General features: G+C 45.6%; 1 protein-coding gene across 5 annotated transcripts in view; it reads right to left on the bottom strand.

Annotated features, from left to right (window-relative positions):
• FRMD4B (FERM domain containing 4B) overlaps positions 1-26,370 on the bottom strand; it is a 136,434-nt gene that overhangs the window by 11,387 nt on the left and 98,677 nt on the right. For all 5 annotated transcript variants that reach the window (XM_063348068.1, XM_063348069.1, XM_063348067.1 and 2 more), the window contains 10 exons: positions 17,682-17,765; positions 16,426-16,491; positions 15,325-15,382; positions 14,285-14,371; positions 4,688-4,764; positions 3,457-3,595; positions 2,798-2,939; positions 1,837-1,970; positions 1,622-1,741; positions 142-370 (listed from right to left, as the gene is read on the bottom strand). In XM_063348068.1, coding sequence (XP_063204138.1) covers positions 142-370; positions 1,622-1,741; positions 1,837-1,970; positions 2,798-2,939; positions 3,457-3,595; positions 4,688-4,764; positions 14,285-14,371; positions 15,325-15,382; positions 16,426-16,491; positions 17,682-17,765 — 1,136 coding nt within the window. The remainder of the gene's footprint in view (positions 1-141; positions 371-1,621; positions 1,742-1,836; positions 1,971-2,797; positions 2,940-3,456; positions 3,596-4,687; positions 4,765-14,284; positions 14,372-15,324; positions 15,383-16,425; positions 16,492-17,681; positions 17,766-26,370) is intronic.

Raw genomic sequence — 26,370 nt, 5'->3', positions numbered from 1 at the left:
TCTCTTCTCTCTTTTTTTCTTACTTAACTGCCTTGGAGAAGATAAAAATCACATAGAGGAGATGTAAACAAATCTTTTAAGTGAGCCAAATTACTTTTTTCTTCCTGTTTTCATCAGAATATGGGGAATTCTCTTGTTTACCTGGTAGAGTAAGAGCTGATTTCTGGGTTGGTTTTTTGCCACACTTGATTCTGTACTCATTTATGGAATTTTCTATCTCTTGCAGCTTTTTTACAGCATCAGTATACTCTTGCTTTCTTTTTTTCTTCACATTTTTGCAGAGGTCTGGCTCACTGGCAAGTTTCTTTGCAGCTTCCACCAGCTTTTGCTGTATGATAAAATTGCTCTCCAAGTCCTGCAAAGCGGGATCCTGCAAATTTGTGAGGTAAGTTATTTGCTTGTATTCTGGGTAGAAATTATCAAGGAAAGTCATTGAATAAATAGAAGATCCATTTTCGTGGTAATGAAGTGAAATCTTGAGCACAAAACACAGAAATACCGAAGTTTACACAGAAGAGAATCTCAGCATATGAAACTCTTAGACTAGTGTAAGATTGAGATCTCTTGAGAAAGGTCCAAAGTTCTCGAGCCTGGGTGACGCAAGATAGACACCTAAATTCAGGTTTACATCGCTAAACCTCTTGCTCTGAGTCCGAGCCTGAAAAGATCTGTTCAAAATCTCAAGTTTGGAGAAAATAAAAACGGAAACTGATGCCACCATACCTACGTAACAGGGAGTTGGAGGCTTTAATTAATTGTTTGTCAACAGCTTTGAGATGCTCAGATGAAAGGCATTGCAGCAGTGCTAAGCGATATATTATTAAATGTGGTCAGCAAGATTTTATTTCAATAGCTTTTAAGCAGTCTACATAAAATCAGTTTGCTGCAGACACGGATTATACCAGCCCTCTAAGCCAGGGCAGTGAGTTTTTGGTAAAAGACTGATGCAAAGTGCCCAACACCTACTTGGTACTTGGATTAAACAGCTTGTTAACAAATCTCACAGGGAATGAGGGGGAATGGTATGTGTCCAGAAACTGCATATATCTGCATTACCATATCTCCTGAGTCAGGCTCTGCCAGCAAAGTTCACGTTAGCTCCTTGAGCAATATAGAGAGCTTTAACTTAGGTGGAACTTGCATTAAGCCAGAGATAAATCTCCTCCTGCTGTCGCCTGTCACATAACTATGCTCACGGACAGATGATTTTGCAAGGGGGACAGTGCACACCCCTGCCACATTCTGGGTGCAAACACAATCTCAACCCGACACAAATCAATGCTCGAGAAAAGCTCATAGCCAAGAGCTGCCAAATGGCATTACACACCTCCTCTGCTCTAATTAGCAGCAAAGCATCCATTAAAATTCAAGCAGCATGGCCAAATCAGGGGTTCAGGTCAGGGGATTTTAAGGGCTTTTGAAATGGCCAACTTCCTGATCATTTCAAAGGCAGCACAGCTGAAATAAGGGCGGTACCTGTCTAAATTTCCCAGCCTATGCAAGCAACTGTCCCAGCTGCCTCCTCTTAAACAATCAGGGAAGAGCTGGATTATTTACAAGCAGCTTTGGCCACCAGTCTGGCCACCCCACCTCTGCCATGAAAACAAACTGCAGTACTCACCTCCTCACTCGGGAGCAGGTTGTCATCCAGCTTGAATGCCGTGCCAACACGTCTCCTGACCTGGGGAGGTTCCTCTCCAGCACCCAGAGGATACTCCTTGGGCATCTTGCCTGTCAGCTCCTGGGGAACAGAGGGGGCTCCACGTGAAGGTTCGGAGGGAGAGAAGGGCTCTCTCTCACCCACCCCAACCCCAGCGCGTAAGGCGCAGTTCTCACCGCCTCTCGCAGGCAGATTTTCTTCAGCTCCTCAACTTTCTGAAGCAGTTTTTCCTGAAGGAGTTTCTCTTTCTTCTTTAGTTCCATAATTTTCTCCTTCTTTTGTTCTTCACTGACCTCTGAATCCTGAGAGCCTGAAAAAAACACTCTCTGTATCAGAGGATATGCAGATAAAAGCCCTTTTTTTTTCTGGTCAAGTAAGCTAAGATCTCCCCAAAGCAGTATAGCCCAGCAAAACAACGCATTATTCACAGTGCAACATCCAGCTCTCGTGTCACCCAGTAAGCAGGCTTTTAGGAAATCCGCACTTTTCAAACCCCCAATGTATATACTGGCATGATAAGTCCTAAGTATACACCCCAAAACCCCACCACCTGAAATATAAATCATTGCATTAGGGATATCTACAATATACTTGATGTTTGGGCTTTGACTTCGCTTTTGAGACAGACAGTGAGGCTCCTCACTTGGGCTTCACCTCAAGGCACCTGCATGTGGCAGCCAGGCTTTTACCTCCTCCCTTTCCCGCTTCTCCCCAGTCAAGGGACAGATCTAAAGTCCAGTCCAGAGCTGAGCTTTACTTGGAAGCATTTATCATCTTTGTTCATTTTTGAGGAAGTTCGGGGCAATTCAACTCCTCGAACAAGTGCTTAAAGTTAGCCTAGATCAAATTTCTCTCAGACTTTGATGAGACTTACAGTGATTCAAGGACTGACTGGTAAACTGATATCAACTGATATTATTCACGGACCAAGAGTATATGGGTGCTTATCCATCTAGCATAGTTTTATTTCCTCACTTAGTTACGGGGGGGAAACTGCAGGTTATACCATTGCTGTTACTGTTGCAGATACATAACTAAGACATGTCACTGTACGTACAGTCATCTAGCCTCATTTTCCCTTTTCACATACACAAGCCCCACAGTACTTCCCCACCTCGCATTTACACGAAGTATTACCTGATGAGATCAAACTGCCGTTGCTGGCCATAATAAGCTGGTTCTTTGCCTCCAAAGTCACTAGCTTTGAAACTTTTGGTGTTCCCATCTCTGTCAGATCCATGGCGATATCATCCAAACTTCTGGCTGAAGGAATTTTTGCCTGAAGCAGTTAAAAAAAAATAAAAAAAATCCAGCCTCATCAAGTTACCTCTAAGTTCAGAGCACAGAGTCACAGAAGATGACGTTTCACACATCTCCCACAGAATTAAGGGCTAAGGCAACAGGATCACGCAGGAACTCGCGGTGCACAGGGCTGTGCTGGTGTTCCTCTCCCCCTCTGTCCCAAAAGCCTGAGCCATCTCCCAACCCAAAAATCTCTTTGCTGTTTGCACTGTGTTCAAAATGAACACGAGAAGGGGATAAAAGAAAGAGCAGATTAAACACTGAGACGTGGGAATTCCCTCTTCTGTGATTACACTTCCACAGCCCTTAATCACAGGCAGGCTAAAATGGATCGAATTACAATACTGTCACTAATAGACGGCTCAAAAAGCTGACAAAAACAATTTGTAGTTCTTCTCTGGAGAGTAATTCACCCATGGAAAAACATACACCAGAAGATACACAGGAAAGGTGTTGAAACTTATGCCCACAGTATAAAATGCCTTACAACTTACTTTGCTTTGCTTTCTGTCCAAGTAAAACTGGTGTTGACTGATTGCCATCACCCAGATGGACTTGATCAGGGAAGTGTTTGCATACCAGGTTTGCACTACCAGTCCACTCTGACCAAAGGTCCTTCTTGACACTGAAATTCTGAGGAGGTGAGAAGAAATGCAGTTTCAAGACAGGTCTTTGAGGTTTAGACTCCAAAATGCCTCTTTCTTAACCAGGCGAGGCTCAGCCTTTGTTTTACAGACACGAAAACTCCGATTTCCTTCTCCCCACCACCCTGTGCTGCTGCCTTTCCTCCCTCCTAACCTTCCCTTAATTTTACAAAGTTGAAGTTGAAGTCCCTCCTGGTTGAGCTTTGCAACACAGAGCAGCAGCAACTGTGGTGCCTTTTAGTTCAGCAGCACAATTGTGCTTCTGAGACCTACGGTGGGGCACGCTATAAACCTAGAAAGGGTGAGCAGACTGTCAGGGGATCCTGAAAGGAGAGATCAGGCAGGATGAGGGATCAGCAGAGCATCTCGCAGATCCTCCTGGCCCAGCGGTCCTGTACCAGAGGCAGACAGGATGGCAGCAGGAGAAGCAGAAAGGAAGGTGGAGTCAGAAATTCACCCTGGGCAAAATCTTCCTTCTTGGGAGGGATCTTGAGGGGAAGGCACAGGGAAGCAGCCTGTGGGTGAGCTCCCACCCCAACCGGTGGTGCTCCTTCTGGCCCCTGAAGGCTCAAGTTCAGAGAGAGCATCGCTGCCAAGGCAGGGGAGGGCAGAAGGTGAGCGAGAAAGTCATGTCCAGGTCCTGCCTGCAGTCCATGTGGGCTGCATTCCCAGGTCTCCTACTGCACAGGCACGTTACAGCAGGCTCTCGGGGAAGAGTTTTCTAAAGTGAGCAAATTTGGCCGTGACAAATAGTCCTCCCTCTGCTCCAAGAACTCCCTCGGTGGACATCACAGGCAATCTGAGAGAAGGACACCCAGAGCTGTAACACATCAGCAGTTGCTCTGGGTTGCTCACTGTGGCTGTGACCTTCCCTCTGCAACGTCAAAGCACTACTTGTCCATTACCCGCAGCGTAGATCCAGCCCTGGTCTGTTCTGCCAAATGCAGGATCAGGCTCAGCGTCACACAGCCCAGAGTAAACTCCAAGGCACCTCCCACTCCCATCTGCTAACACGAGATGACGAATCCCCAATCTGGGTAAAGATCCATCCTGCTGCTACAACCGCCTCCTCCAGCCTTACCTGCGGGGATCGTGTACTTCCACAGCAAACTTCTTTTCACGGAAGTAGAGATTTTCCAGCTGTTTCCATTGAAATAGCTAGGAGAATTGGAAGAGAGAGAAGCAGAACACCATCACTACAAGAGTCACCAGTCTTCTCCCCACAGTGTTACGTCATTTCAGCAAATTACTATCCCTGTGTATCTTCAGCTATTACACGGGCTCAGCAATCACAACATTCATAACGTCAATAAATATAAATACACACATAAATATAGATGTAAAGGATGCCCCTGAAGTAATTTCACACTCTTAGGGACAATGCAGTGCAAGCTGAGGATTTTGCCTGTGACAACATCTGTTTCCATCAATAGCACATTTAATTTCACTACTAGAAGTTCAGAGAGATTTTGGGAGGGCAGCTAAAGTTCTTTTCTCTCTGATTAAATGCAAAAATCTCTACACAAAGTAATTGCATAGACACCTGTGGTCTGTTCCCTCAGTCAGAACATCCCCAGGGAACGGCAGCAGCTGGGGGAAAACCAAGACCTTTCTTCTTCTGAAGACAGTGGGTGAAAGATTCAGCATGGCATTTTGGAGCAAGGGTACAACACGTACAGAGAAAGAGCAGCTACAGGAGGAAGCCACCCCACAACGCACACTGCTGTAAGGAAACCACAGATTTCCTGCAAAGTGCCAGCTGGGAGAAGAGATCAAAGTCTACCAGGGCTTGGCAGCTGCACCCGTGGGATCAGAATTTCATACGAATCCGCTCTCCCTTTGTGCCAGCATTAGCCACCCTCCAGGGATGATCCATCTGGGGTTGCATCTCCTCAGCCCAGCTTTGGCCAAGCTGTTCCCCATCCCCCGGGTGCAGCATCCTGCGGTGCCACCTCCTGTCCCCTCTCCAGCAGTGCCTAGGCCCATACAAAGACCTGTACGGCTGCCCCAGGGACGTGTCACCTGAAGATGACGGGGTGCACCAGAGCATCAGCATAGGCTGTGCTTCCTTCCTGGAGCCAGAGCCCAGGCGAAGGTACCTGAGGTTCTTCCACCCCGGCTGGGCAGGCAGGACCAGCATCAAGTGGGAGAAATCAGCTTGCAAAACCCACGATCCAGCCAAGGCACCCGGGCCACCACAGCAACCCCCTCCCTCCCCACAGCTGTTCCAAAGCCTCCACGGGAGCAGCCACCACACACCAGAAGTCCCCAGGACATTCCCCCTGACCTCTGCCAAAGCCCCACACACCACACTTCGACGATGGAGGAACTTCAAGTTTTGTAAAACAATTATGTATTACACCATGCTGCACTTGAAACATTCTTAACACAGATTGTAAATGAAACAACCCAGTGCATGTGTTTGTGGGGAAAACTCCAGCTCTTTCAGCAACTTTTCATTCTGTTTAGTTAAAGCTTGCCTTCCTCGTACTACAATTTATTATTAGATCCTCCTATATGAAAAATGCAGCAAGGGGAAATGTCATTTACTTGAACTAATAAGTTACTTTCTTAAAGATTGTGGAAGTTTTACTCTGCTGCTTATGTAAGTTTATCTTTGTATTAAAAGCACCCTGACCAGTCCCACTACTTTCAGAACTGCCCTCTCCATAACTTGGCATTGAACTTTTAAATAAATACTTCTAGAAAAACCCCAAGAGAACAGAGCTCAGGCAGCATGTCAGGGCGTTGAGCAATAGCACCTGTGGGTGCTCAGGCACACAGGGATCCCCACCTCGGCCCCGATGCCCCAGCCACCCCCGTGTCCCCACGCAGCCCCCATGTCCCTGCACTCACCTCCCCGCAGCACCGGCCCCTGCTCCCTGGCCCCTCTGGACGGCTTTAAGGGCGACATGAGAAGAGCAGAGCGAGAGGCTGCCGTCGTCCTGCCATCCCTCCCCGCTCCGCTCCCGCCGGCTTCGCCTCCCACTGCTGACACACGCCTGACATCACCCGCCTCTCCCAGCAGCGACGCCTCCCCGACCCACCCTCCTCCCTCTGATAAAGGGAAAACTGAGCCCAGGAGGGAAGAAGAGAGGGTTTCTACAGAGGGGTCGCACCCTTCAGAGCCCCCCGAGGCCCAGCGGGGGGCTGAGGTGGGAGGAAGCCTGGCCAGGGGGCTAAAGTGGCCAAGCCCCGGCCCTGCCGCCATGGACTCACGCCCGAGAGGTAACAGGTTGGACCAGAAGCATCGTGCCGCATCGCCGGCTGCCCGGCTCCCACGCTCGTAAAACACGATGGGCGTGCTTCAAACACGACCTGTGGAAAAAAAAACTGCCTCGCTGCCTCTTTATCGGTTGCGGGTGATGACTCCCTCACTTCCTCTGGGTTTTTCCCCCTCCGGACGTGCTCGGCATTCCCCAAGACTGCGGGAGAAGGGGTCACCTGGCCTAGGGGCATTCGGCGAGGGGACAAAACACAGCTGTCCCACCACCTCGAGGAGCCTCCTGCCCGGGCAGGGTGACACACCAGCACTTCAAGGGTCTGGGTGGACCCTTCCATGGGGAGCTGCTTGTGCGAAACCAGCGCCAGCCCTCATCCCTGATCACAGACCATCCCATCATCTGTGATGCCAAGAATGGGAGAAAAGAAAAAAAGCCTTTGCATTTGTAAAGAAACCTGCATGGAATCGCCTCAGGATGTGGGTAGAGTTTTGCCCCATTTCCTCCCCACCCTGCGAGATCCATCCCAGCCCAAGAAGGAGCTGACAGGCGCCCGAGGCATTTGCAGCTGGGTACATTCAGCACAAAGACATTTGCCACCTTGCCCAAAGACACACAGGACTGGGACAACTCCGGCTCCCCCCTCTGCTGCTCCACTGCAGAGGAGATCAGAGATGGGGACAGAGACGGGGAAGCCGCACCTGAAATGCTGCGCACAGGACACATTTTTGCTCTTATGGACTGAGAAGTGCCGTATCCTTAAGCTATCTCACTTAAGAGCAAAATAAGCTCTTAGCAATCAGCTCCTCAGACAAACTCCTGCAGTCAGGTCCTTAAAAAAACCTCACAGTGATTATATGAGTGGTGTCAGAATAAGTTGCGAACTAATAATATTTATATAGGTGTACTTAAAAATAATCACGAATGAATGTATCAGTGAGTTTCTGCCTAACTTGTCTGGATTCATGAAGACAAGAGGAAAAAAAGGCCTCAATACAAACAAGGGCAAAAAAAAAAAATACTCAAGAATAAGCCAGAGTAAACCAAATGAAATTCTATAAACTCCTTCAAATAATTTTTTCCTGAATTATGGACAAAAAGCTATATGCAGGAAACTGTCACTGCACTAGAGTTTTCCTGCCCCCTTCAAGTACACCCTAACTCTGTACGGACATGTTTCTAAATCATTCCTAATTTCAATCTTACCTAAACTACATGCATATTAAAAGACAAAAGAGCTGTAAAAAAAGAAAAAAATAACCAGGAAATTCCAGGAAATCTGGAACTGGTTTTTGAGGGCTGGAAGAACAATTAGGAATAATTAAAATGTTTTTTTTTTGTGGACATTTTGTAATGTATGTTTCCTTTAACCAGATGATTGGGTCCACCTGAGCTAATGAATGTTTTCTTAATAGCCTTCACATCTATTTAGATTGCCAGATCCTTAAAGGCTCCTGAAAACTCCCAGTAGGCACAGCAGGGGCCACTTGACCGACTCCACAAGCAGAATTTGGTCCAGGTTTGTTTTCTGTGTCTTTTTGGAGAAGATGGAGGTGCAAATCTCCCCAGTCACACTTCATTAATCAGGCACCTCTCTGCACCAGCCTGACTTCTGCCACCCGGATGCTGCTTTCGCAAGCCCATGCGTTTAAGCTTCCTGCATTTCTTCTGCGATTCTCTTTCAGATACTGCAGAAACACAGCAAGGTATCGCCCTCCCAACCCTGTTTTCCCATACAAAGAGAGCTGTAATTGTCGTCTAACGAGGCACAAAGCAGACACAGGCTGCTTCAGTTGTGAGACAACTTAATAAAAGAAGCAGCTGGTTTTGTTTTTTTACCTGGCCAATCTTGCATGCAAGTTTTGAATAAAATGCAAGTTTGTCTGGGCCCGACAGCAGGAACTCGCCAGCTCGAAAAACGGCCCCATCAAGATCGCAGGCAGGAGCTGGCAGAGCCCCTGCCTGAGAAACATGCAAGAGAGCTTCTCAGGGGCCCTTGCCTTAATATTCCTATAAGCCTGATGCATTTTGTTTAAAAAAAGAATTATTTTTTCTTTGCAACAGGGCAAAAATCTGGGTTGTGTGTCCAACCACTGCTGCACCAGCCCCAGGCACACCGCATGCCCAGGTTGCTCCCAGGATGTTTCCAAGGTTGATGGCAAATTCCGACCAAGAGCTAAATTACACAGATCTTTGATTTTTCCACCCAGAGGTAAGGTCAGCATGGAAGCAAGAACCATGCTGCAGCATTTGCCCTTCCCTTGGGAAGCACTTTCAAAGCACCTCTTGGTACGTGTGGTGCCTGTAAGGGGGTTCGGCAACCAGCACCCCAGGAACTGGCTGGGAACAGCAATCTCCAGACAAATCTGGCAATTCAGACGAAGGAAACATAAAAGGTTTCTGCTCACAGGAATGTACCCCACCCCGATGAAGGAAATTACCGCCCTGCCGGCAATGCTGGAAGAACGGCTGCGTTGCAGCCCCTCCGCTCCAGTTTGCTGTCTGGCATGCTACCTTCAACTGAAATCTTTTTGTTGTAGGTTGCTGTGCCCGGCCATGGAGGGAGGCACTGGGGGAGATGGCAGGAGAGCCAAACCGCCCCACCTGCAGCAGCTTCTGAGAGGAGGCAGCAGACAGCTCCCACCTGCGCCAGCAGAAATTGGCAGAGCTCACCTGGAGGCATCCTTCATCTCTTACATATTAAGCCATTCCTCTAAAAACATCTTCAATCACATTTTTTTTTTCCTAATGCATTGCAGTCCACCTTTACTCAGTTCTCACTAGCATTGGCATTAACAAGAATCAGAGATGTCTCAGCATCAAACTGTCCCAAAACGCATGTTTTGGGGCAGGTGACACTCAAGCAACTTTCTGCACATCTGGAAAGAACTGAATTTCAGAGCACTCTCATAACAGCTATGTGCTTATTTTAAGTAATTATGCGAGCTTAGTGTCTTATGTCTAAATCAATGGCTTCTACTTGGTGAGAAACAAACACCATAAAAGAAATCTCTGCCTAATTAGATCCGCCTGCTGAGAAGCCTATACAAATGCTGTTGTGTTTCGAACCATTCAGCAAAGCAGGACAGCAAATTTACATTATGTAAATGTTCTGCAAGGGAAAAGAAAAAAAAACTTTCAGCATCAGCTCTTGGTATATACTGAGTTAAAATAATATCATAAATATTACCCATTTCAAACCTAGCATAGTCTAATAAAAAACACTTCTGAGAACATAATGTATTCAAGACAACTCGCATTAGAATGAAAATTCTTGTAGATTTGAAGCAATACCACAGCAAGATTAGTTGTTCTCTTCAGACATTATAGTTCATTTATCACCAGGGAGTCGCCCACAGAAACACAATGAAGTGGGAGAACGAGTCAAAAAGCCAGCAAGCTGCCTTCTCAAGTTCCCATCCCTCAGAGGATCACCACATATTGGCTGAACACAGAATAAACCCAACTCAGACCATAATACACACTCCATAGACAAGACAAGGCATTGTTTATCTCACCAGCGAGAAGAATTGGAATAGAGATAAAAGGTAGGTCTATTCTGTTTTGAAACAGCATACAGAGTTCCTGGGACCTGTTTTATGCTTTTCCTAATTGATTCAGAGGAGATTGGGGACAGGATCTTGGCGTGCCATCCCATAGCAAGCAGGAGGCATCTCAGTATTAACTGCAGCTGAAGGGAGACTATGTTTGCAAAGCAGCAGGACTGCAGAGTTAATCCCAGGTCTGAGCTGAAATCTGAACAAGTGTTGCCAAACCCAGGCTTTTTTATGCCCTGTGAGACTTCAGGATTATAAACAACTGAGCCCAGTGTAACCTCCAGCCAGTGTGGAGCCACTGCTTTTATCTACAAAGAAAAAGACAATTTTCATAAATGACACAAAAAAGAATTCTCCATTTTCAGTCTATTACAGCGCTGGAGCACAGCACTCCCCTCGGCTCCATGAGCTCACAGTCCCAGGAAAGGTGTAAAACACGCGCCCGCTTCGCTACAAACCACTTCCAAAGCGATACGAGCTCTCAGGAGTGACTTACAGCAACAAAACTCCTTTCTTCAAACCACCTCAGGTCAACCAGCAAAATGTTACCAGCCGGACTCAAACCTCCCCAGCCAGCTTTACACAGACAGACAGGGCAGGTTCTCCTGGTCCAGCCCCGAGTTACACACTGTCCTCTCCAACAACACACGTTCCCCTCACAGATGACTGACGGGACATGCGCAAGCGTTGGCAGGGCTGGGCGATACGATCTGGAGATTGCTTCATCCAGGTCTGTCCTGCAAGTTGCTTCCTGTGAAGAGTTCTCAGCCTTGGACTTCACACAACTGTGTTGATCCAACAACAAAATCTTGGGATAAACACTGTGCTCCAAGGCTCATATTTAGGTCTCTCTGCCTAAAGACCTACTTGGATAAAGCCAAACAATTCCAGTTTTTGAGGAGGATGGTTATATTTGTTGGGATTTAATTGATACTGAATTAATGGGTGCAGTTAATTTTATAAGTATTATTTTATTATTATTTTTAAAATTTTATTTGAATATGGACTTGGGTCTTGCCACAGCCTTATCTTGGCCTATGATGAACACATTAAACAAATGCAGCTACTTCTGACTGCAGCCATTAGCATTGCAGAAAAGACACAGTGAGCAGAACAAATCCCTCCTGGTGTGAATTCAGCTGGAGCACAGGCACCAATTCCAGTTCAAAGCCTCCCACCTGAAACCCAGCAGCTTTCCCACTGCAGCCAGCATCAGAGAGGTTTGAAAACCTAGAGATCACCTGTATCTTTAAAATTAAGAAAGACCAGCTTCATTAGACTTGGACTCAGCCCTTCCCTTTTATTAGCTTAATCAGCTGCATGTACATTTAAACATCACTAACTGGAGAAGTAGAGCATAATAAGGATGCTCCTTCCCAGATGGCTAGGGATAAACACAACAGCACTTTTGATTCCCAGTATAAACAGCAGGAAAACACCAGCACGTGGCAGTTGTGAAACTGCCGTTTTCCATCCCAAAAAGCAAAGCAAGAAAATTCTGCTAAGTTGAGCAAAACTAGCACCTCTGCTCCAAAAGACAGGCATAGCTTACATGCGTACTCTCCTCTTGCCTGTTGCTTTGGAAAGGACTGTGCTCGCTGACTCCTTGGAGATTCATGCAAGCTGTACAGACTCTTCTCCCTCTGAAATATAGTCTGATACATTCATAAATATGAACAAACGGCAATACTGGTTAACAGGAAACCTCTGCTTGCCGCCATCACAGGCAGCAAGGCTATAGCTACACTGAAATGCACAGCAGTATCGCAACACTTTAGCTCCAACCCAAGCCTGGACGTGGTGCCTCTCTAGACCCAGCATCTGCTTTCCCCCCCGAAAGCAATCTGATTCCAATTACTTCCACGGATCACATCAGAAGTGCACTTTGTATTTCAAACCCTGAAACTTTTTGTATGGAAGAAAGCGTTCGCATATTTAGCCGCGTGTTAAAAGGAGTCACGACTCAGGACAAGCTGTGGCTTAAGTCATTTTTGTCCCCTCCTATTAACACCAGACACAAATCGATAAGGATATACAGCCACATCCATCCCCACTTTTTCAACCAGCTTATTGGCATTAAGCTTTCCCTCTGCATATCGGCTCCTCTCTCCCATCTTCCCTTTTAATCTCTACCACGTTGTATAATTATAATTACAGCAAAGCAGACAACTATCATCATTCCCATTGTAACATTTCCAATGCAGAGGTGATCTTAGTTTTCTGTTTTACTTTTCTTAAACACAATGCCTGCTGCATTCAAAGGCAACGCCTCGTAACTAACTGTAGCAGGGTGTGACTTGGTATCTGGGCCCTGCTGACCTTAAAAATTTTTCTTAATCTGCCTGGTTGATGTTGTAAACTGAAATCCCACAAGCAGAAAAACTGCTTGGTGAAACAATGCTTCTAGCCAGGCAGATTGTATTTTCTTGGAGAGCGTTGCTGGTCACAGCTGGACATCTTGGCTAGAGAATGATCTGTGTTTGACCTGACCGGAAAAATCTTGTAGATGTTGCCTAAGAATAGGGAAGTGCTCAAGAGCAAGAGGAGCTCCTTGATGCTCTCCTTTGACCATCAATGGCTGCATTAACATTGACTTGATTTTCTAGGGTTCCACTTGTGTCGCTATCATCTTAGAACAGGCATGGTAGGAGAGATCTGGGGCTGAACAAACTGCTTTACTAAACAAAGCAAAGCAAAGACATATGAGTTCAACCTTGGACACACAGGTATATAAAAATACACCAAAAGAAACCAAGTCATAGCCTGCTCTGGAAAAAGAGAAAATCAAGTTGGGAGCTTGAAGGGGAATTACTCGTACCAAGGAAGTTTTGTTAAGCTGTGTTTTTTGGCACAAATACACTAAACAATATCATTTTGCAAATGTAAAATTCCCTGGCAGGAAGCACACACTTCATGTGAACTCCTGCCCAGATCATTCCTGGGGAAGAACAACAGCAAAACTCCAGGTCTCCATCTCCTCACAGTTTAGATGTTCCAATGAAGACATGACCAGAAAGAAACCACACACATCCAACCCAACAGCACGGCCCCTGATGTGCAGTCCTGGCTCGTTTCCCCAGCCAAGAGGGTTAAATAACTCTTCAAAGACTTTCAGGGCTCAGTCCCGTCGCAGGGAGATGTATGCGGTTACAGGACTGGGCGAGCTCCCAACTCATCGTGTGCTTGGGCTGGGTGATGGGCTTCCAAGGCCGCTGGCAGAAGAGCCTGTTGGGGCTGGCTGACAGAGCTTTGAGGGAGCCAAGAGTGCGATACGGGACCCTCTGCCCTCTTTAAACAACAAGGGGGGCTGTTGGCAGAGTTCGCTCTGCAGGAGACACACTGGGGAGGCAGGGGGGTGGAAAAAGAGAAGGACAACCTCCAGCTTTTGGCATTTACTCTCAATTTCCCCCTTACAATTCATTGCATCACGGAAACGTACAGTTACCTAAACAGGCGTGCAGTTTCACGCAGTCCCCCTCGTATTTCACGGATATCAGTGGAGCCTTTTATCAATCACTTCACATACAAAAAACAGCCATGAAAGCCAAGTGAAAACACTGGTCGGGTACAAGGCCTTTAGTTTGGGACCTGCAGAAACTCAATAGCTTCATAATTCTGTAGCAATCCCTGGAGGCTGCCAAAATTCCTGCCCAGGCTGTCCTGAGACCACCAAACTCAAGACGACACACGAGCCAAAGCTCCCAAATGGAGTTTCCACTATCAGCGTGAGAGGGAGAGTTTTACTGCCCCAGTGCCAGCAGAATTCTCCTTCTGCCTCCAACCCTTGGTCTTTTGCTCACTAGTCTAATAAGCAACAGCTTAAAGAAGTATATTCTGACATGCAACACCATCCCATATCCTTCCCTCCCCCCAAATAAAAATCAGATGCAAAACACTTACTTTTCTGGGCTTAACTTTGTCTTGTAAGTCGTACTGGCCTATTCCTTTGTAACTTATTCCAAGCCACCATGGGATTCCTTGTTTATCCTGAAAAATGGACGTCTACATGAACCAAGAGCTACTTAAGAATTAAGCAATTCCAAGATTACAGCCCATTGCATTCTGTGACAAGTATGAGTGGGTACAGAGCAAAGATATTTTTGCTAACAAATTGATGTGAAGTGGAATGCTGCAGTGAATGTCGAAATTTTCTCCCCCTGCCTTCTCAGGCAGAGGCAAGAAACCAGGTGGCAGTTGTGCAAAGTGGACAAAAAAGCGGCAGTGCTGCTGAGACAAGGGGGTGTCACTTGTTGCAGGAGTGGCTGTGATGGGGGAAGGATATGGGACCAGAAAAAAAAAACAAAACAAAAAACTGTGGCCAGTGACTGCATCCACTAAACTCAGGCATGGACAGCCACAGGAGGAGAACAGTGGAGAACATCAGCTTCCCAGGTACCACAGTCATGGCCATGACTCAAAAGTAAGGAGACATCATCTCTGCTGAACTCTTCTGCACAAAACACTTTAGCCCCGGCTCTGCTCTACAAATGGGAATAAATCGTGTATTTCCATCACCCTCCAAAAATATTTCCCAGCATTTCCCCACTCCAAGTACACACCCACTAATCATCAGCCACTTAGAGGCAGTTCTACATTGTGTTCCCCCCCTGCCCCCATCTTGATTAGAAATGTCTCTAGGGAACCTATTAACTGCTTCGGATCTAGAAGTGATAGCCAGTTTAATTAAGCTGATATGAATTTAGCTCCTGATAGGATTACAGAAGGTTTTACAAAGATTCCTCTCTGTCTTCTGTAGCATGTAATGCTTTGCTGCTCTCTGGAAACAATTTTTAAAGAATACTGAAGGAGGAAAAATTCTAGAGGTTGAAAAATGAGGGGTTTAATTCTGGTAGAAGAGTATTGAATCATCAAATTATTCCTATAGGAATGTAATCATGTAATAAGCTAAGCAACCACATTATCTATGGGCATTTACTAACCTTTACTCCATAGTAATGAACTCCATATGTTGGCAAAGCTTCTACCACTTTCATGTACCTGTAGACAGATTTATAGCGTATCAGATGATTTTCTCTGGAGGGAATAATATCTATTAACGTATTTTTTTTCACACATACGTTCAGGACATGTCATTTATCATTTGCATATTTTGAAGGTCTTAATAATTGAAGGCCCATGTTTTCAGAAGAAACTTAGCATCCTGGCTCAAGGAAAGATGTGATATTTTGGCCCAGCTAAAGCGAATGGAAAAATCTCTCATACAACAAAACATTCCATCTCTTATCAGGAGGTCAGAGAACTGAAAGTAAAAATTCTGAACTGGACATGTGAGGCTTTTGGGAAGTGTTTGCGGTAAAGACCTGTCGATAATTATTCCATTACGGTGCTTTGGTTACAACAGATAGGCTCCAAACGGAAGTGCTTATGCAGTTGTACAACTGCTTCATGAGGCAATTCAGACAGCCACTGAACAGACAATTTTTTCCCTATTGAAAGAAGCCCCTAAATTATTGAGACGGAGTTACAGGCATCGAGGTATGTGAGAAAAACTACAAGTTGTCTACATCATGCAACCACGGCAATCTTCTCAAACTTCATGGTTTCTAACACCGCCCACTGAATTTGCCTGTAGGAAACACATTAATATTAACTGTAAATTAAAAATAAAATTCCACAGGCTCTATATGGATCCTGTTCTTTTGAAAGCCAAATTCTGAACATTTCAACAAACATGCATTCTTTTTTTTTTTTTTTTTTACAGGACCTAAGGTAATATTTGTCCTCAGAGCTCAGTGTGAAAACTAATTGATGGCAAGTGGGGTATGGTGAAGAGTCTTCCAATAAAGTCAAGTCCAAATAATTACTTTTATAGTTGAAGTATCTGAATAAGGACACATAAGCTTAACTGGAAGCCTATGAAATCTAAAACTTCAAATAATTTAACTTTGAAATATAACTCAATAAAAAAGAACCTGTCAGATACAAGCAATAATGACCAAAACAGCCTGCATTGCCACTTCTCAACAAAAAAGAAAAAAGTAAAAATATCATCTTCATAAATTAACAAGTGTCATACTCACTGAACAATGGCTTGTCCTCTGCTCAGACCTTTAATTTGTGTATAATGCTCTATTACTCTGTCCTCACTGCAAAACAAGCACAAAACCCAATTTAGAGGCTCAGTGACTTTTTTCATGTGTGACGGCATCTGTCGAAATTCAGACGCCTGCTCAGCATGCGGTGAAGCATCCCCTCTGTACAGTTCTCGCTCGGGTTTTACATTCTGTTTCTTACTGATTTCTTTCCCACCCTTCATTAAGCAGTGTGGAGCTGCCTGGCTGATCCCTGCCATCGCATGCCACGCTCCAGACTAATTAACGAATCATTTCGGATCAGCCTGCTCTGCCGCAGATGCTGCTGCAGAATAATGGTACTAACTGTATAAATTCATTTTCACATTCTAAAGGACCAAAACTTCAAAGGATGGTTAATGGTCCATATGTAAGACAGAAGAAGTTAAACCAGAAATGTTTTCCTTCCATTGTATTTTCCCCTGACATTTCATAGGTGAAGAAATATAGATTTGTCAGCAATGACCTTTTTGCATTTTTCCTGTTATATACTTCAAAATTTTGTTCTAGTGGAACGCGAAATAAAATATGCATTTAAGTGTCAGACACTTGAAAGCAAAGAAAAACCCAGCAGTATTCATTCTGAAAAAAACCCCCAAATCATAAGTAAGTACTGGTAGACTTAAAAATCCATAAGGTACACACAAAAAAAGCCAAACAAATGAGGGAGTCAAACTTGCACGAGGGCATCAATTACAAGGAAACAATACAGTTGACTCATCCCAAACGCCGTGCTCCTTTACAGCAGATTCAAGCCACAAAACTGGACCTTTCTGTTTCCAGCTTTTCCACCGTATTGTCTCCCCATGTCCCGTTGAAGAGAGCGGCTGGGTGGGCATCCGGCAGCCAGCCAAGGTCAGCCCACCACAGAGGCTCTGCTGCGTGACAGCTGAAGAGCAAGGTGCTCTTTGCAAACCCAGGTTTGGCTGGAGTTCAGATTTCAGCTCTTTCTAGCCATATAGTCCCCACATATTCTAATCCAGCAGTTCCTCATCCCGCAAGTTAATTTGAACAAATATTCAATGAGGGATTTGCATCAGATTTCACATAGTTTATAACCTTCTAAAAACTGGAAATGCTTGAACATGAGCTATTAACTCCGAGTCCTATGTCATACAGGCTGAAAGAGTTTGCAAAACTGTTTAAAAGTGATCTTGTCAGTACTGTTCATAGCAACGATTTACATTTTAAATTAAATAGCTCACCAGTAAGCAAGCGATGGATGCTCCTGCAGTGTCTTGGTAGGAAAGACAGGCAGTGTCTTCAGGTCTTTTCTAGTGTTTTCATCACTAAAAAACAAAAATGGCACAGCATCACTGCTAGTGAATCATAGATGCTATCGCTAGTTTCATCAGAAGGAAAGGGCTGTATTTGCTACCCAAGAACACGGTGCATTGCCCCATATCAGGCTGTCATAGCAACGTAACTTTATAGGCCCTCTCACATGACAGTGATGTATATGGTGTCATGCAGACTCATGGTGTAACTCGTTATACAGCCACGTGATTCTCAGGCCACTGCGGCGGGAGCACCATATCAGTATTTACTTTGCACACACTCACTCTATTTGCTGAGTGCAGAAAGAGCCCTGAAACAGCTGCAGACCGAAAGCCTCTGCCCAAAAGCAAGACTTGTAGTGATAATTTTTGCTCTAGAATCCTACCTCTGGACAATACATTTCACGAAGCAGCGTGGTGTTTGTCAAATCTCAGAGTTCAGCACCGATCTGATTCAAAACAAAGGGTTTCAGTTCGTATACTTTCAAATATTTTCACTGAAAATAGTTTCCCTGGACTGCTTGTTCTACAGAAAGTTCAAATATTTTGGACTCCAGGCCCAGCCTGGAACAAAATAAAAGGGGTTGAAGTATGCGAATGCAATTTGTCACACAAAACCCCCAGCAGAATATTTAAAAACCTATTTACAAGCACGAGTAGAATGGTTAATATTTTCTCCTTATATGCTCCATTAATTAATCAGCTGAAACCTGCACGCCCCATTTCTGCAGGATTTCTGCGTGCCTTCGCAGAGGCGCCAACAAGCATGAACACGACTTTTCTATGTATGGAATGCATCAGTCATGTCCATCAGCATCCGCCTCGACCTCTGCATCCAGGCTTTCCTTGAAGGTGTTTTCCTGCTCCCGACCTCTGTTTTCATCTGATTCCACTATTAGAGAGTTCATCTGAGCTACATTCCCTCTCGTCCCCCAAAACGAGCACCCTGTGCATCAGTAGAGTGGTCCAGAGTACAGAAATCTGCTCCGTGGGCACCGCGGATCAACCCCCGCAGACAGAGGAGGCAGCAAACCCCTACCACGTTTCAGTCTCACGCAGCAGATGTCACATGGAAGACACAGTAAATTAAAGCTTTTTGTTCCTCGGCAAGCACAGGCTAATCGCTCTGCAAGCTTCTTCCCCAGCCCTGACAATGCGCCTCAACCCTGACTATGGGAGACCACCTCTGAGGATGAGGAAACAGTTCAATCAACAGCCTATTTATTCTTCAGCGTCTTTGATGAAGTTGCCAAGAAGGGGGTCAATTAGCACCAAGGAGCTGTTGCTGCTGAGCTTTGCCGGGCCGGCGCTCTTCTGTCAGGAACATGCACTTTTCTTTGCAAGCTGGCCAGCACCCAAGTGCCACAAATGGGGACATCTGGGCAGAAAATCAGGATCTCTCCTCCCAACACTCAAATACAGCCAACGCTCACAAAAGCCAAGGGGATTTTATTCACCTCTTAAAAGCCCGTTTTGATGGGATCAAAAGGCTGTAGGACATCTCAGCTTGCAGTGAGAAGGTAAATTGCCAGCAGTTTGTAGGGACACATTAAAAACACAGACAGAGCACACCCTCCTGAGGAATCAGAAACCAGAGCAGAAAATAAAAAAAACCCCAAAACAAAAAACCAGGCCCTGAGCAACCTGGCCTGATCTCCCAGCTGATGTCCTTAGAGCAGGAGGTTCGGCCAGACAACCTCCTGAGGTCCCTTCCAACTTAAGTCACACTTAAGACTCTCAGAATAATTGATTATTAAAATAAAAATCTCCTCCTATTTTTAAGCCTGACTCATCGCTGCAATGGCTGCTGTAGCAGTCAGGGTTGGCAGGGAAATGCAGTGAAATAGGAGAGGTTTTGGAAGGAAGCAATAATAAAAAAAGCTCATTTTCACCAAACGAAAGGGCTGGTCCTCTAAATATAGATTCTCAACCCACAATACTCATAATCAGAGGTTTAATGGCTGGTCTCTAAACCCCTATTTAGAAACCTCGTTGGTAGTGAACAACAAAACACCCAAGTGAGGGCTGAAACACTAACGAGACTGATGCTAGGAGGCAAGAGCTGACCTCCAGCAGAGGCAGCTGGGCAGGGGGGACAGGTGACTCCCCAGCTGTCACCACCGCAGCTGGGTGGAGAGGTCCCAAGCCCTCCTTTGCCAACCATCACAGGGCCAGTAGCCTCCCCGTCACTAAGACTCCACAGAAATGCCATGAATCCTGCCAGCTATACACTATCGTGCTCTGAAATGCCACCTTTTGCACAATTTGTGGCCTCCAGTGGGGCTACTTGCCTTCCCGGTTGGCTGTTGGTCCCCTCACCGCTGGACCTGGCTGAGTAGCTACTTACTTCATCCCCATCAAATGCCAAAACCAGGGCGCCAGTTAAGCTTGAGTAATGAGTAGCAGCTCATCAATATGGAAATGTCTACCACTGAATTTAAACCGAGCACCAGACAGCACACCCACCTCCCCGACAAGGTCTTTGGGCTCTGAGCTGGGACATATAGTCACCGAAAGGGCACAGTCACGTCTGTGCCATGACACAGGGCACGTCCCTCCAGCACTGACCCGGAACCACGGGCGCTGGTGCAGTTTGTTAGAAAGCAGAGTCCAGAGACTTACAGCAGAGCCGGACCTTCTCTGTTCTTCTGCCAACCTACAAACCCATCCAACTTCTCGCAACAACAGAGAATACAAGGGCAAAGTTGGCCCTTGGGACTTGCCTTCCCAAAGGGACTCAGATTCAGACACACGGTCCCATCCATCTGCAGCTGAAGGGAGTCCATCAAAACAGATTTATAAGACCTGAAAGTCTCTGAGAAGCCACATGAGGATTTGGGGTTTTTTCCTGCATAATTGTAAGATAAATCATGAAACAATCCTAGAAAAATGTAAAAGACCTGGGAGAAACAGGGCACAGCTCTTTGTGCGCTGTATGCCTTCAGACAGCACAGGCTGGCACACAGAAAGCCCTGATCTGCTGACTGTGCACCCAAGGATTAGCATTTGGGATGATTCACGGCTTCAGGGATAATAAAAGCCTCAAATGGTCCTCCCCCTCCTTCCACAGAGTTCATTATCACTTCATCTGCACCGAGGAGCCCAAGCACGTCTCCCCTTGACCTTCAGGATCACTTTCCCAAGCCCTCCAAGACCCAGCCGTTCCCCAGAGGTGACAACTCCAGATAGCAGGAGAGACGGTTTGAATTATTACCTGTTCCTGTTTGGTTTCACAACGATCACAAGGCGATACAGGAATCACAGGGCAGACAGCCGCGGCTCCAGATGTCCAACGGTCTATGCTATCTACCAGCCAAACACACCAGTGTTGTATCTGGCATGTCCATGGTCTCATCAGGGCAGGAGGACGACTCGGCTGTCAGGCGGAGAGGCCCACTTGCATTTAATCTGACCTCTACTACGGATGGGGGCTTCTTGACTGGTGGTTCTTGGCATAATTTCAAAACATAAACTTAAACCGCCCAGAGTCAATGGGATTGAATACTTTTGGCAAAAGGTTTGTTTATTCCCCAGAAGGGGAATATAGGAAACTCATCTGAAGTATTTTTCCACTATGGAGAAGGCTTAAAGAAACCCAGCAGATGGACCCTTTCCTTCCCATTCGACCCTCTAAATGGGAATTTTCTCTCTATCAGACATTCAAGCAGAACTTGAATTGACCTGGGCAGTGTAAATGAAAATCTGCATCAGACCCTTCTCATGCCGAACTTCAGCTTACTTTCTTGGTACTGTCCTTATTCGATTTTCTGTCCTAACATGAACAAACATAGGGCAAGATGCTGTCCCTAGCAACATGCCCTGCTCACCAGTGCCAGCTCTATGGAGATGGAAGGGAAGATTGTCTCTAAAATAACCAACAGCAATATTTAACCACGTACCATACCATGAATAGGAGTTCCCACATTCAAACTTACTATCTCAAGCAGCAAACCAGGACCAATCCCACATGCTTCCCACAACCCACTGATGTTACAGTGAAATTTCAGGCATCTTGCTAAAACCCCACCAGAAATCTGGGAAGGAACCAAGCCAGACTATCGTGGGGTGCTCTGCCTAAAGCACATTACTGAAAATTAAAGAGAGACTTGCATATTTATGGTCCCAGAAAGTGCATCTTCACAGCTTGTAATCAAGTGATAGGACACTCCCTGCCAGGCAAAGATTTACAGAACTGTGCTAATTAGGACCATTTACCGATGGCTACCCAGGCTCCTCCCCACGCCCACTGTCAAAAACATCTTATGCCTGTTGCTAACACAGGTAAGAGCTAAGATGCAATAAGATGTGATTAATGAGATTAGCATAAAACGTGAAAAGCAATAGACACACCCAGAGCACCAACTGTACTGGATTACAATATAAAAGCTTATCAGCCCACATCATCTTTGTAAATACTAACAACTTGATAAGGACAGGACTTCAGACAACTTTTAACTGACTACAGTGATGGCAGGTGTGTCTGCCTCTGCTGAATTGTGTTGATAACACTTTATAAAGTAGGAATTTATCACCTGGGAAAGTGCATTCTATAGTGATTTTCCTCTGTTCTCAAAGCCCCTTGACCTGACATAAATACTTGCTCTTGTGTTGCTATGTGATCATTAGAGTAAGTCAACTCCTGGGTCTTTCTGAATGTCACTATTTTATATTTGGCTAACTCTTCAAATGAGCTTTAGGCACAGCATAGGTAGAATTTAGAGTGGCCTTGTTTTTAGAAAATAACAACCAAACTCTCAAGTTAAGCTGAAAGTTATTATTTCATGGACACCTAAAAATTGGCAGACACTTCTGAGAATCACATGTGAGCTACAAGGAAATACGGAGTTTCCCAGCTAAAGGGCAATATGGTATTACCCTGCATCATAAAGATGCTTCCAAAACTTTCCATTAGGATTTTTCTTCTTATTCTGTTCAAGATATTTAGAGATAGCAAAACAAATAGAAACAGCACACAATTAGATTTGATACTTAAAAGCCAACAACCTAAGTTTTCAGAAGGCTGGTCAAGTTACTCATATGATGTTAGTAAAGGTCCAATTTCTTCAGAATAACCACTGAATTCCTTTGCTATGTGATTACAAGCAATGCTATAACAGTACAAGAACATCCCGTGGTGCTGCCCACACCTCAGCTTGCTCCTAAGGTGACCTTCTTGAAGTGACCAGACTTGGGGTAGCATCACCAAGGTCTCCAGGGTTCACAGATGAGTGCCGGCAACACGGCCCGTCGCACTGCAGCTGGACTGCTTCAGCAACAGGTGCCTTTTCTGTAGGCTTTTGTTTTGTTCCAAAATAAATGGAAGGGCAGAGCATGGCAACCTCACACTCCCATGGAGGTTGTTCTGCCTTTCAATGTACCACAAGAAACAGCTGTGAGGAGGAAGCAGCAGCATAACAGAGGGGAGAAAAAAAATAATGAGTGGGGTTAGAAGTGCAAGAGAAAAGAGGCAGGGAAAGGAAGGCAGAGCGGGGAAGGTACAGGGAGAGCCGATGGATTTAGCAGCTTTCGAGTATGTCAGAGCAGCAGGATTCTGAAACGCGCTCTCTGACAAATCCTCTTTTGTGACAAATGCCAGACGTTTCCCATCATTTCCCAGCCTTACAGTTTATGGTCTGCTGGCACACTCAAGAAAGTTATTTTTCTATTGAAGGAAGACCAGGATCCGGAAAGGCCACGAACAAGGGGCTCCCGTTGGCACAGGACATCCAGAGCCCAACCTTAACCCCCGGCCAGCGGGGAGCTCAGCCTGGGGCAGGGCTGCAAAGTCTGCCACTTGAATACCAGATAGGAACCGCCTGCTCAGAAAGGTATTTGAAGGAGCTTTTCTAAGAGCCTTCCAAACTCTGTACGTGAAAAAGAACATGGTAAGTAGCGCAGATGGCTTTTTTCAACACCCAGCTTGTCATACATCTACGCTGCGGCTGTGCTGTGGTGCAACAGCTTTAGTTTCACAGCTCGAGAGGGACCTGCACCGAACACAACACTCTGTGCTCCAGGAAAATCCGTGAAAAATCTGAGTCCCGTGGCTGTGGCTGGACAACCCTTCCCCACGCTTAGCACAGGCTGGAACACAGCCTTGGACCTCCAGGCCTGACCTCCATCTCCAACCCTGCTCCTTTAGGTTAATTCCTCTGCTTCCCCAGCCCTGCCTGACACTCTGAAAGAGCAGCAACAGCATCCACAGATCTCACAGGGGTCTGGTGACCCTCTGCATTGGTTTTGGGAAGGTAGACCAAGAGCACCATAGAAAGAGCAATGTTTCTCTTGTCAGCTCTATGTACACACCTCTCTATCTCAGGACACAGGGACCAGACAAACGAGAGCGCGAGCTGCTCCCAAAGCCACCTTGGTGGATGAGGCACCATTCATATTTCCACTTTGCAGATGAGGAATGGGGTGTTGAGGAAGCAGTTCTCCATGGCCGGGAAAAATCTGCGACCTGAACCTGCCCTAAATTCTCAGTTCTTCTACAGCCCTTGATGTGAAATAGGAATATTCCAAAGACAAAACCCTTTGGTCCTTGAGCACACCTACCACCGCAGATGGCTCCCAGTCCCATGGATCCAGGGCAGCACATCCATGTTGAGAGCGCTGCTCACACCGACAGCACGCCTCCCCAGCCATCCCGTCAGCCTCGACAGGAAGCAGAGCAGCTCTGCTCTACCTGGGGATTTACTACAGAGCGAAAGATGGCTATTCACAGTTGATACAGCGCTTGAAGGATCCCAAGCCCTCCCTCAGAACAACAGACTGTTATTTCTAACATTCACCCTTTCTTCCTGTTCACACAAAAGTCAGATTAGCCATATTAGTCGTGGCGTTTTAGCATGTCTGAGTACAGCAGCAAAGTTTAAAGCGTGTTATCACAGCCCTGCGTGCTGATTCAGAGATATGTGGAAGCACAAGAAAAATAAAGTATCCAAGTAACGATAAAGAGCTGACAAATCTGCAAAAGCAAAAAAGCTGAGGCTGAAAAGCTGTTGTTCCATTTCCTCGAAGCACAAAATACACTTCACGTGATACATCCCAACTACCACAAGGAGGAAAAGCAAAAGAGATATTACTCTTTTTTTTTGCCTTATTTTTTTTTAAAGTGAGGATGTTGTTCCGAGTCAGCCCAGACTCCTGCTCGCAGCCGATGGTGCAAGACTAGAGAAACTCTCTGTAGGCCTGACAAAATTTTCCAGACATGCAACAGAAGGGAGGCGAATATGTTAGAGCACAAAAGCCATGAAATCTAATTTGACAACAGGAAAAGGCATTGTCCTTTAAGGCTGAACCTGTACTTGAGGGAATTTCTAGCCATGCTGCTACTCCAAGCCTACCAGCTACGACAGCAATGTGTCTGACTTGTCCCCTATGTGGGGGACAACTTTGAGGATGATTTTTTTTCTGGCCCCGTGCTTGCCTCATCTCTTATCTGCTTAAAAAACAAACAAAAAAAAAGGACTGTAGAGGGGCACTTAAAGAGGACAAAACACAACCACCCCTTTGCCACCCCTCAGGAAACTGTACAAACATCATGTGTACGAAATCTAAAAATGCATGTTCCTTTACCAAACTGACACAGTTACATGTAAATATTCAATTTACACTGCCATATGCAAGTAGTAAATCCCATGAGATTAGGTTATTAAATTACTCAAAACAGCCTTCTTTTTTCCTCTCCACGTAATTCTTTGCTCATTTCACCCACAGTGCTTCCACCTAATTCATCTGCTGCATAATAAGCATACTATACAAATTCCTTGGGAGCCCTTGCAAAACTGCTTTAAAGTAGGAAACTGGAATAAAACATTAAAATTACATCATTGCAGAGACGATGCATGCTTTGGTCTGCCCTGAACTGTATGAATCTACAAGTAGCACTAGTACAAAAAAACAACTTGCTGTGGAAAGTCTAACAGCAAATTGGGGTCTTAGATACATATTTTTTTGCAACTGCACCTGGTTTACATAGTGAATTTGTACTTCTTATTGAAAAATAATGCAGCAGGAGACAACAACAACATTTTCACCTCAGAACTGCTAAGTGCTCTGGGAGATGGAGCTCAGCATCCCCCTGCCCAGCTCCCCTCCGCAGGCTGCTTTCCCTCAGCTACCTGTTCCCCATGGCACGCTGGGGTGTAGGACCCCAAAACCAAACTGCAGTGACTCCTCAAGAAAAGCAAGACTTGCACACTGCTACAGAAAAATTACTGCAGTTTTCAACCAGCTTTTCTTTGAAGGCGGCATAAAATTCCATTAAGCAGAGAGCTCTTTGGGAAAGCGGGTATCCAATACCTGTCAAGCAGGGGAATCATTATCATTGTATGGAATACATAACAAACATGGTTTTCCCTAAACTTGCTTATTAACTACTTCGGTTCATTAGATGTTCCTAAATAAAGTGAAATAAATAATCGATCCCCCCAGCAAACAGGTTCTAACTTAATACATCCTTGCTCATCTTGTTTCAAGTTAGTTATTTACTGCAAAAGAGCAAGCTCAGGAAAGCACACAACTGGGTTTGAGCCAGACAGAGTTAATGGTTCATGAGCAAGCGCCCAGCAAGGCATTTAAAGAAAAAGTGTGCAGAGTGGCAGCTGAAAGGCAA

This window comes from Chroicocephalus ridibundus, chromosome 10 (assembly GCF_963924245.1).
Source record: "Chroicocephalus ridibundus chromosome 10, bChrRid1.1, whole genome shotgun sequence".
NCBI classification, from domain to species: domain Eukaryota; kingdom Metazoa; phylum Chordata; class Aves; order Charadriiformes; family Laridae; genus Chroicocephalus; species Chroicocephalus ridibundus.
The sequence above is the reverse complement of the archived record's forward strand: the minus strand, read 5'-3'. Positions and strand labels throughout refer to the sequence as shown.